This window comes from Varanus komodoensis, unplaced genomic scaffold (genome assembly GCF_004798865.1).
Source record: "Varanus komodoensis strain SLA01 unplaced genomic scaffold, ASM479886v1 scaffold57, whole genome shotgun sequence".
Taxonomy (NCBI): domain Eukaryota; kingdom Metazoa; phylum Chordata; class Lepidosauria; order Squamata; family Varanidae; genus Varanus; species Varanus komodoensis.
In genome coordinates, this window is record NW_025336182.1 from 2,493,123 (window position 1) to 2,504,298 (window position 11,176).

An 11,176-nucleotide genomic window follows, 5' to 3' on the forward strand; every position below is an offset into this window, starting at 1 on the left:
GGGGGGGGGGGCTTTGGATCTCTGCTGGGAGCTTAATGTCTGCATGTTGGTATGGATCAGAGGGAGAGGAAAAGAGATGGGGAAGGCCTTTGTTGGTAAAAGCAGATTTGAACGATAGGCTCGTTCCCAGGAGACGGAACCGCGACATAGGACGATGTGGAACGTTCCTTGAACGTTATTTATTTGTTCGCTCTATTTATAGCCCGCTGTTTTTATTCCAAGGAACTCAAGGCGGTTTATATCATTTCCTCCTCCTGCGCTCCTTGTGATGTGGGTTGGGCTGAGAGCCAGTGACTGGCCCAAAGTCACTCCCTGAGCTTCAGGGCTGAGCGGGGACTCGAACCCGGCCCTCCCAGGTCCCTCCAGGGCTAGCAAACCACCACATCATGCCCGCTCGGCATGAGCCCGCTAATCCAAAGAGGCAGTGAGCTCCTGCCATAACCCAGGGGCCCCCGAGGGCTTCGGCCCAGGGACGGCCGGGCTGTGGGACCATCTAGCCCAGCAGGGCACCCGGACCAGCAGCAGGCCCAGGCCTTTCCCAGCCGAGGGGCCTAGAGCGGCTCCTGGAGGTTACCAACAGGAAAGTCCCTCCCTCCCACTAGGCATCCAAATCTAAGAGCCCAAACCGGCATGGGAAGCGGGTTGGGAAGGGAGGAGGAAGACGCTCCAGTGAAACTCAGGCCCCAGCGCTGAGTTCCGAAGTTCTTCAGGGCGTCCTCTCTGGCTTCTTGCCGCACTGGACGACCTGGGAGGCAGAGATGTGGGTGGAGATGAGCCTCCCGCGGGCCCTCGGCTCCGTCCGAGACCAGCGTCTGCAGCCCGGTTGGGCCTTCTCTTCCCCTTTCCGTGCCGTCCTTCCCGGGAAGCAGCGGGTGCCGCCTCCAGGCCTGCCACCTGCTGCCAAAGGACGGCCTCCACATGCCTTCCGCAGGAGGGCCCCGGGAGAGCCTCCCCCTGGCTCCTTCCGCTCCCAGCCACTCACCGAGGCTTGGGCACCTTTTGGAAGGGCCAGCTGTGCTCTGGACTCGGTTGTCTGTGGCTACGTCTTGGTGGCTTCTAGCTGGTTGTTTCTCTCCCGTCTGCCCCAGACTTTTGGGATGAGCCAGGCTCCTACATGGATCTCCGGCCGTCTGGGGTGGGGACACTTGGAATGTCGGGAGGATTTTGTGGGTGCTCTCACAAGATGGGTGCCCCAGGTCAGGCGTGCCTGTGCACCAAAGGGCCGCCACGGTGGGAAACGCCCTTTCCCAGGAGGTGCGCTGTGGAGCTGTATAGAAATGAGAGAATACCAGTAATAGAAAGGGAACTTGTCTCCCGGCTGAAAACCCCCTTTCTGAACTGGCATTTTTCTGTGAGGGGCACAGAAAGTGGACTGTCGGTGCTCAGGCACTGGGAGCCACAGGCTTTCTGGGGAAAAGGGTTGCCCGAGAAGGTGGCCTTTTCTTTTGCTGGCCTCCCAGTTCACAATAACCATCCTAAATTTTAAAAAACCCTTTAAAAATACAGGTCAGGCATGGAGGGGTGCTGGATCAATGCCAAGAGAGGAGGCCTTGGCTCCAAAGTTCGTTCGTTTTGCTTCAATTCTAGGAGAATACTAGTCTAGAAGACAGGAATCCCGGGCGGCATGTTGGTCTGAGGGCTGGACTGGGGCTGGGGAAACCCACGGTCAAGTCCCCACGGGGCCATGAAACTCACTAGGCAAACCTGGGCCAGCCACTGACTCTCGGCCCTAACCCACCTCGCAGGATTGCTGTGAAGATAAAATGGAGAGGGGAGGACAGTCTTGGGCTCCTCCCAAGGGGGAAACGGTGGGATCGAAGGGTAAGAACGAGCAGCATCTGACACTGCGCTCTCCTCGCTTTGGCAGCACCGGACCACCAGCCCCAGGAGTGCTTCGGGCTCCTGGAGTGCATGCACAGCAACATCCAGATGCAGACGCAGATCGCCCAGGCCCAGCTGTCCCTCCTGGAGGACATGCGGGAGTCCATGAACGTCCTTCTTTCCAGGCAGGAGAGGCAGAGCCTGGAGCTCACGGGGCAGCCGGAGCTGCGGCCCACCAAGGGCTCCACTTCCTCCCCCCGCCCCATCAGCTAGCTCTCAGGGCAGCCCCGCCGTTGTGCATTCACACGTGCTGCAGAATTTGGATTTTACGCCAGCAGGAAGGCCCCAAATAAACCTGGTTGCTTTCAGTCCCGTGCGGTGGCATTTTTCTTCCTTCCACTCACGGGTCTCTTATGCAGGGCAGTGTGGAAGTGGAAGGGGACCTAACGAGTCCTGTCTGCTTGCCCAGTGCAAGATTTCACATACACCAGTGGCTTTAAATAACCGTTCCGTGGTAGCACTTTAGATTTATTTTTCTGATATGCCAAGCCTATCTTGTTCACATTCCCAGTTCTTACTGTGCTGCTCAACAGCCCTGCAAGGTAGGGTAAGCTGACAGCAAAAGCAAGAGTGAAAGGAAGCAGTTCTCAAAGCAGTAGCAGGACTGGCCCATCGGGCCGTTCCTAGTTCTCCAAGGTCATCCGATGACATCTCTCGGGTGGCTCCCGTGGACCCCGGAGAGGAGCGGCACCCCCCGCCTTGCAGGACGGGCTGCTGCTTCCAGCGCCTCCTACGAATCCTCTTCTTTCGGGAACCAGCCTCGCTTTGATGGATCCCGATTGCAGCAGCCCGCTTGACGCTTGCATCCGTTTCATCGCCCCGTTTCCTGCTGCAAAGCCTCCTCGCCTGCCGGGCTGCGGAGCAGGACATCGGGCACGGAAGCAAAGTTGCACCAAGCACCAGGCCGAATTCTGCCTGCAAAGCGTGGGCAATGAGGCCGGACCGCTGGGGCTTGCTTCCCTGCACCCGGGGAGCCGCTTCCAGGACCCCGGCCCGGCCTCCTGCAGCCTTCCAGAGGCACTGGACTACAAGCCCCAGCATCCCCTCGGCCAGCATGCTGGGAGTTGTGGCCCGGCACGCGTGAGCGGGGAGCTGGGCTACTGCATTGCAGGAAGGCGAGCGGGGAAGCTACGCTAAGCCGAAAGACTACCGTTCCCGGCAAGCTCAGCGGGACCGGGACGCAATGACGTAGGGCGGGGAGGGCGGGCTTCCGGCGGCGGCGGCGAGCGCTGACTCTCTTTTCCGTTCTGGTGGCGGCTGCTGGCGCCTCTGAGGCAGGAGTAAGCGGAGGGGGAGGCATAATTTGGGAAGGGGGCTCTGGAGACGAGTGGGGGGGGCTAGGAGGGTGTGCAAGCTAATTCGGGGTGGGGGACTGTCCGCCTGTCTCCACATGAACCAGCCCCCCCACCGGACAAGTCCCATCATCCCCACCTGGCCGGGATATGCTGTTGGGGAGGGCGTGCTGGCTTTGTAGTGTGACTCTAGAGAAGGGCGGTGTGGGGGGAGGCTGAGATGCGCTGTGGAGGGGGGGGTTGGTGACTGGGGACGATGGGAGCTGTAGTCCGGAGGAGCTGTTTGCAGCGGGGGTCAGCACAAAGCAGACCCCAAGAGGAGCGCCTGGACTGGGGTGTGGGGGTGGCGGAGCAATGCGTGCCCCCCCCGCTCTTGCGGGGACGGGGAGCCCCAGGCTTGGTCCGGGGGGGGCGGGAGGGGGTTCGGCGCTTCAGGCGGGGCCCTCCAGGCTGGTGGCCCTCTGCCCTGGAGGCATCCAGCCCGGACACTTGCAAAGGGTCAGTGGCGGCCGGACTGCAGAGAGTGTTCGTGCCGTCACCTGCGTGCCTGAGGTCTCTTCTGATCACAGTCCTGAATTTTCAGTGGGGGTCTCCCAGTGTCCCCCGCCCCCCAGCCGCCAGTTTCACTTCCAGGACATGGCCCTTTCCCCTTTTCGCTTTCATGTTCTTTTGCGAATTCTCAAGGTCACTTGAACATAGATAAGCTAAATCTTTAACCACTTAGTTAGAGGCCACGTGGGGATGCTAATCTGCCTTCCATGATATGACACAGTTTAATTAATTGGTTAGATTCGCAGCTCAGTGGACAAAAAGGGTTCCCCCAACTGATACTGGCAGTGGGTTTTTTTACATGCATACACACCCCTAGCCTTCCACCGACTCATGTATTGATATAATAACATCTTTCTTTGTTTTTAATGCCTGTGCTTCTGAAAGCACTGAAGAGGCAGATCAGGATGCCTTTTCTTAAGCTTTTTCTGCTTTCTGCGTTGACAAGTGCCTGCAACTTCTCAAACAGGCTTCAGCAACCTGGTGCCATCCAAATGCATTGGACTGGAGGTCTTGAAGTTCCCGCCCAGCAGGGAAGCTGGCCAGGCAATTGGGATAATTAGGCACTGCAGTCCAAAGCATCTTGGGGGGACCACCAGCATCAATACAAGAAGGGGACACGTGGCTCAGCAGAGCTGAAAAAGAAAAGGATCTCAGAGTAATTGTGGACTATAGGCTAAACATGAGCCAGTGATGTGATGCAGCTGCCAAAAGGGCAAATGCTATTTTGGGATGCATTAACAGAAGTATTACTTCCAATTCACAAGAGGTAGTAATTCCCCTATATTCCTCATTAGTCAAACCTCACCTGGAATACCGTGTCCAGTTCTGGGCACCAAGATTTAAGAAAGATGCAGGTAAATTAGAAAGGGTCCAGCAGAGGGCAACCAAAATGATCCAAGGTTTGGAAATGCTGCCCTGTGAGGAGAGACTGAGAGAACTGGGCATGCTCAGCCTTGAGAAGAGAAGGCTGAGGGGGACATGGTATCCCTCTAGAAAGACCTCAAAGACTGTCACAGAGAAGAAGGTCAAGATCTCTTCTTGCTGAAACCAGAGTGCAGGACACAGAATAATCAAGTCAAGTTGCAGCAACCCAGGTTCAGGCTGGACATCAGAAAAAGCTTCCTCGCTGTCAGAGCAATACGCCAGTGGGACCAGCTGCCTGCAGAGGTGGGGGGCTCTCCCACACGGGAGACATTCAAAAAGAAACTGGACTGCCCTCTGAGTGGGATGGTGTAATTTGGTGTCCTGGAACAGCAGGGGGTTGGACTTGATGGCCTTCATGGCCCCTTCCAACTCTGCTATTTTATTCTATGATTCTTGTCTAGCCTTCTGATCATGTAACAACCAACCCACTGTCCACACAATCCCCAAGCAGGACATGAGTGCATCAGTACCCTCCCACCCATGTGCCCCAGCAGCTGGTGTACATAGGCACACTGGACCACATGGGGAATGCTGATCAAATGGGGAAGAGAGCGTGCTTCTAACTTTCAGATTATTATTTTTACCAACATGTAGAGTTATGCAAATGTAATCATTAGTTGGGCAAAAAAGTTCCTACAAAGAGTCTGTTGAAATGTCTTTAAAGCAGTGATAGCCCCGAATAATCAGGGTCGGAGAATGGGAGATTTCTGATTAAAAAGACGGGGCGTGTGAGTGACTGGACCTTCTCTCATTTTTTCTCTTCTCCTCCAGCTTTTCGCATTTCTCATTGATTCCGCCCACCTTCCTCACTCTTCAGAAAATAGCTTGTTCTTTGCTGGACTGTTGGCATCCGGTGCTCTTTCCTGGGGGAGGGGGTGAGCCCCCAGCCGTTGGGTTGGCAGTGCATTACTGAAATTCCGTTTTTCCCTTCCAGATGAAGCTCTTGGCTCTCACGATCCTGGTCATCTTCTCCTCCGTCCATTGTGAGGAAGGGGCCCGGCTTCTGGCCTCCAAGTCGCTCTTGAATAGATACGCCGTGGAGGGCCGGGATCTGACGTTGCAGTACAGCATCTACAATGTTGGGTCTAGGTAAGTGCAGGGCTGGTTGTGGCCGGTGTCTGCCTGGGGCTCTAGTGATGGTGTCATGGCGCCCCCGTCTCTCCTCCTAGGAGTTCCCTGCCCCAAGGACTGATGCTTCCACCAGCCCGAGGCCAGCAAACAGTCAAATAACAGCCAACACCAAATCATTTCCTAGCTTATTGCAGCTCTGCAGCCAAAGACAGTTCCCTGAGCAGCTTACAGTTGCTCTCAGTATTAACGACAGTCCCTGTCCTCAGGCTTACAGACTAAGAGCACAGCATAGGAGGAAAAGGATTTGGGAAGGAGGAGGAAAAAGAGCAAAGTTTAGCCACCAGTTTTTCATTTCAAGGTCCTTACAGGGAATCATTTGATAGAGGGCATTTGCTCTGCAGATGTGGGGTGAAATGGGTCCTGAGTGGTGACTTCCAGGTTGCACCAGAAGTTTATGGTGTGTGACACTGCAGTATAGTCTTGTATCCTCCATTTTTAATGAAAATTTTATTTTGTTTGTTTATTGTTTAAGCGAGCTTTGTGGTGAGCTTGGATTTAGCCTGATTCTCCCTGGCCGTCATCCTGCACTCCCTGAACCTTTTGGGGTTGTGGGGGACGTCTGGGATGTTGGGAGTGCCGTGGGCACTCCTTACAGCGTGGTGGCCGTGGGGCGTTGCCCACTCCTCAGATGGCTGCCAGGGCAGCTGCGGCGGGTTGCAAAAATGGTTTCCCAGAAGCCAGACTGGTGAGACTACAAGAAAGGCGAGCACCTAAGAACCAGGCACAGGCCACGGTTTGTGCTCTAAAGTACAGAAATCGCTCGGTTGAGCTGATACGCAGCCTTGGCAGGCTGCCCTTGGTTTTCCAGCCCACTGTTGTTTGATTCTTTTTAAGTTAAGAGATAAAATAAAAATCCAGAGGTCAGAGACTCTAGTGGGCACCAAAAGGAGTGCCTTTGGGCACACCGGCACCCAAGCACTCTGCACAGTCCTCAGTCACATTGTTGGAAAATATTCAAGGTGACTTGGCAGGGAAATCTCAATGGAGCAAAGAGGGCCGTTTTTTAAACATTGATAGCCCCCCCCCATCCAAACATGCAGCCACTGTTTGTTTGTTTGTTTAAAGTTTTTGTAGGCCAGCTTTCACCGTGTCTCGGGGCCGCTAGTCCTCAAGAGGTGGCTTATTCTTAGCCTTCTCATCCCATTCCTTTTCTTTGTGCCATCTAGTGCTGCCTTAGAAGTAGAGCTGTCGGATGATTCCTTCCCTCCAGAAGACTTTGGCATCGTTTCTGGGATGCTCAGCGTCAAATGGGATAGAATTGCCCCGTATCCTTTTGCTCAGTGCCCCTTGGGAGCATGAGGCCTGCCAGCAGTGTTCCTCCCGGCTTGTTTGTGTGGGGAGAGAGTGGCACTGGAAACTGCTGAGGCTAATCCTAGAGATTCAGAAGGCGAGGGAGGGCCCCCCCTGCCTCTGGTCCTCGGATGGGGTGGGATAGGCACGGAGTGCTTGCAGCCGCCGGGAGAGGCTGTGTGTGGTGAGTGAGCTGCAGAGGCCGGGGTGCTTCATGAGGCCTTCCAGCTCTGCCCGTTTTAGCAAAACCTCCCTTCCTGCCCCGCCCCAGCCTTCTGAAAAGCAGCAAGGAGGCTGTTGGGGAGAGACAGGGGCTCCTGCCCCTTTTATCGGGCGCCGCCTGTTGTGCTATTTCCAGCCCCGTGCAGCTTTTTCGGGGGTGCACTGCATGCCTGGCGGTGGTGTGGTGAAGTTGGGGCTTGCTGCCCACGAGGGATGGTGAGGGGGACAGTCACCCCTCAGTCCTTGTTTTGGATCCCAGCTCGTTCCTGATTTCCGGCTTTTTCTCATTATCCCTCCCTCTTTGCTTACATTTTTATTTTTGGTAGAGTGAGAAAAGTAACAACCACCTTTCGGGAATCACGACTGCAAGACAGCTTGGGATGTCTAGCACAGGCTGGACCCCGCTGGCCTCCCTGGACTTGCCTGTCGGGCAGCTGTTTTGGCCAGCCGTGCCCGTCCGCCTTGCAGCCAGGTCTGCCGTCGAGGGCTGGGGGGTGTCGCAGGCGAAAACGTGCGCTGAGTCGCAAGTTGCGCACCCGGATATAGATTGTAAGTCTTCGGACAAGATTTGCCTCACGTTTCCTTGGAAGCACGAGGTAAACGTCAAGTGTGAATGGCACAAACGAGCAACGCCTCCCCAGGCGCCGCTTGGCCCCCGGGAAAGAGCGCTCTTCCTGCCGCCTGCCGCTATGCTTGCTTCCTTAGCCAGCCGCCCCCCAGGGCCAGCAACGTGTCCCATACGGTGGTGCTGAGGCCCTTGAAAGCCGGCTACTTCAACTTCACGTCGGCCACGATCACGTACCTGGCCCAGGAGGGAGGGCAGGTGGTGGTGAGTGCGGGGGCCCTGCTGGAGGGAGTCCCGGGGGGTGGGGCGAGCTCGGCTCAGCACACAGCGCACCCCTGCGGTTGGCACCGGCTGCCCCGGACCCCCAGCCTGTTGCACCAGTGGGCACGTCTGGGACCCAGCTGGCTCCCTGGAGGACGTGGCTCAGCCCCATTACGGCCTCCGTGTGGACTGTCTAGTCAACAGTGAACAAAGGCGTGGGTGGGGGGGAGAAGGCAGGCGTGGGGGGTGTGTGAAATAGTCAGACTAGAAGCTGGGAGGGGAGACTAGCCAGCAGAGGGTCAAGGGAAGGGTTCAGGCTGGAGGCTACAAGGAGCGAGACCCCCCCTGATTTTTTCCAAAGGTTTTTATGTAAACATCTTTTTCAAAGGCGGTGAGTGAACAGCCTTTGGGAGAGGTGCTGGGCACCCCAGGCATCGAAGTCTGTGAGTTGGAGGGATCCTTAAGGCTGTCTAGACCATCTCCTGGCTGGAGCAGTGTCAGGAGGGTGGGCGGCCATGAGGCCTCCCTGACCCGGCCCACCCGTCAGGCCCCTCTGCTCATGTCTCTTTCCAGGTTGGCTTCACCAGTGCCCCTGGGCAAGGGGGGATCCTGGCCCAGCGAGAATTCGACAGGCGGTTTTCACCACACTTTGTAAGTAACCACAGCAGCCCTGTTTCTGCTGCGGGATTTCCCCCCAGGGGCTTAATTCCGCCGGTGCTGAGTTGAGGTCCAAGGGGGTGAGACTGGGAGCAAAAGGGCGGGACCAAAATGCCAAGGCCTGTCATCTGGTTGGAGCCTGACGCTCATTTTGTAAGCCGCCCCGAGGCTTCGGCGAATGGGGCGGCATAAAAATGTTTTAATAAATAAATAATAAATTTTGCCAGTCACTAAGCCTCAGGGCCAAACTGGGACCCCGGGTCCAAGGCCCCCAACCCTCTTGCAGGCCACCCAAGCGCCCCCTTTTAGCATGCTCCTGGCATGCTCGGGAGGGTCCCAACGCAGCCTTCGCAGGGGCTGCTTCCTATCCTGGATCTGTGCTTTTCCTGGGAACGAAAAGAAGGCGGGCCAGTATCCGCTGGCAGGCTCGTGCAGCAGATCTGTAATGGTTCTCCTTCTGCTCCCCAGTAGTTTGGAGAAACTCCCCAGGAGCTGAAAACCTGCAAGTGAATAGGCGTGAGGGGGGGAGGGGTTGCCTGCACTGCAACTGACATGGGTCTCTGCCTCCACTCTCTGCACTCCTCGCCTGCAGAGCAGGGCGGCAGCTTCCCTGCGCGGTGGGAAGCTGTGCTAGTCTGTGTGAGCTCCGGGGCAGTGCGGCTGCAGGCCCTGCCTCTGACCTGCGTCCCCGTTGAGCGGCCGGGCGGCCTCCACATGGCCCTGGGTCGTTGCACCTCTGGGTTCGTGTGACGCCACGTGCCTGAGCATCAGCAGCTGCCTTGGTCCATCTGGGCCAGCATTGCCAGCATAGACTGGCGGCGGCAGCTCTCTGGAGCTTCAGGAGGAGTTCTCCCGGCCCTGCCTGGAGGTGCTGGTGCCGGTGCGAAAGGGGTTCTGCCCCGAGGGAGCGCTCCTTTGTCCACCAGTGGAGGTCAGGCCAGGAAACAGCTCAGCCTGCATCCCGTCCGTGCTGGAGCGGCCTCCCAGGTCTCGGTGGTTCCTCCCTCGCATAGCGTGGAAGCACCAGGTGCTGGACTGGGGACTTCGGGGCAGGTGGTGGGGAGCCCTCCATCTGAGACCTGCAAAGCTGCCCACTGCTAGTCTGTCAGCTTCCCATGATGCAGTGCAAGGGCCGCTGCTCAGTGGCGCAGAGCCCGCCTCTGGGGTGGCCTGGTGTGATCCCCGGCGTCTCCAGAGGGGCAAGCGATCTGACTGCACATGGTGCAGCTTCCTCTGTTTCTCTGCTCAAGAGCTCGGGGAGCCTGCGCCGGTCTCGGGCCAGCTGGATTGGTCTCCCCCTCACTCACTGCTCTGTCCTCCCTTTCCTCCCCTTCTCACAAAGCTGGACTGGGCAGCCTTCGGGGTCATGACGCTGCCCTCCATCGGCATCCCCCTGCTGCTGTGGTACTCGAGCAAACGGAAGTACGACACCCCGAAGACCAAGAAGAACTGAGCCGCACCGGGCCCTCCAGCTCCCTTCCTGCAGCTGCGAGGGCGTTCTGGAGAGGCCGCAGGCAGCCCCTGGCCCTGCTTCAGGGCCTGTTCCATTGGGAACGGTCCTCCAGGACGCAGCTGTGAGAAAACATGGATCCTCTGAGCCCTGCAGCCCCTCCTGCTCTGCCCCTTGCTAGCCATGGGGCGGAGAAATCCATTGGTCACGGAGACCCCTTTGCACATCAAACCCGCTTCCCTCAGCCAAAGCGCAAGAAACGCATTTACCCTGGAGAAGAAATGTCGGAGCCATAGGGTTATTAAAACCCATGCAAACAAACCCTCCGTCTTTCTGAGAGATCTGTAGTGCCCTGGAGTGAGGGACTTTTTTACCGTAAAAAATAAATCACGTCGTGAACATGCCGCGTGTGTGTGCCCCTGTTCCTCCCGCCCTCCTCTCAGTTTGAAGTCTTGCCTGAGTGCGTGGGTGAGGAATCCATGGCAGTGATCGACGTGTGTTGGATTGCGTGGAATATTTGCAGGGATAAACACAAGGCAAATGGGGAAGGAAGAAAATTCTTCACGAAATTGATTCACATTCTGCAGTAAGAAAGGCAGACTTCTGCGATTTTTAGGACTGAAATACTCTGGGCCTACCTTTTGTTAAGTTGCTAGTTGACCATTGCTTCACGCCCACAAGGACTAAAAACTTGGGTATGTTTCCTTTGAAGGGCCCTGAGTGTATGTGCCGTCCGCAGGTGGGGGTGGGCAGGTAACGCTCTGCTGCTTTTTGGCATCGCTAGTTTAGAGAGCTGCCTGGGGGGGCTTAGTGCTGGACAGCGAGAGGAAGAACCAGTCCCAGTAAACCTGAACTAAAAGGGGAGCTGAGTTGGAGGAAAACGGAAAAGCCAGGGGTGCCCCCGCCCCCCGCTGCCTGCTTTCCCTTCTTGCACTTAGCAGCAAGAAGTTG

General features: G+C 56.8%; 2 protein-coding genes across 3 annotated transcripts in view; both read left to right on the plus strand.

Moving 5' to 3' along the window:
• The window catches only part of TSACC (TSSK6 activating cochaperone), a 9,029-nt gene extending 6,853 nt beyond the window's left edge, over positions 1–2,176 (plus strand). Inside the window, exon 5 of the mRNA XM_044449056.1 lies at positions 1,868–2,176. Within this exon, the coding sequence (XP_044304991.1) occupies positions 1,868–2,094 (227 nt within the window). The 3' untranslated portion in view covers positions 2,095–2,176. The remainder of the gene's footprint in view (positions 1–1,867) is intronic.
• A 929-nt stretch (positions 2,177–3,105) lies between these two features.
• Positions 3,106–10,629, plus strand: SSR2 (signal sequence receptor subunit 2). 2 transcript variants are annotated; one of them, XM_044449300.1, is made up of 6 exons: positions 3,106–3,155; positions 5,584–5,738; positions 6,947–7,045; positions 8,013–8,121; positions 8,692–8,769; positions 10,118–10,629. In XM_044449300.1, the coding sequence occupies exons 2-6, from the start codon at positions 5,584–5,586 to the stop codon at positions 10,226–10,228; spliced, it is 552 nt and encodes a 183-aa protein (XP_044305235.1). In that variant the 5' UTR covers positions 3,106–3,155; the 3' UTR covers positions 10,229–10,629. The 2 variants fall into 2 exon arrangements, with proteins under 2 accessions (XP_044305235.1, XP_044305236.1); XM_044449301.1 differs by having other exon boundaries at positions 3,118–3,161.
• Positions 10,630–11,176: the final 547 nt, after the last annotated feature.

Excerpts from the sequence above, each read along its gene's own strand:
- SSR2 (XM_044449300.1), top strand. The coding sequence starts at position 5,584 with ATGAAGCTCTTGGCTCTCACGATCCTGGTCATCTTCTCCTCCGTCCAT. Across the intron at positions 5,739-6,946 it reads ATCTACAATGTTGGGTCTAG|TGCTGCCTTAGAAGTAGAGC; the intron begins GTAAGTGCAGGG and ends TGTGCCATCTAG. Across the intron at positions 8,122-8,691 it reads AGGAGGGAGGGCAGGTGGTG|GTTGGCTTCACCAGTGCCCC; the intron begins GTGAGTGCGGGG and ends GTCTCTTTCCAG.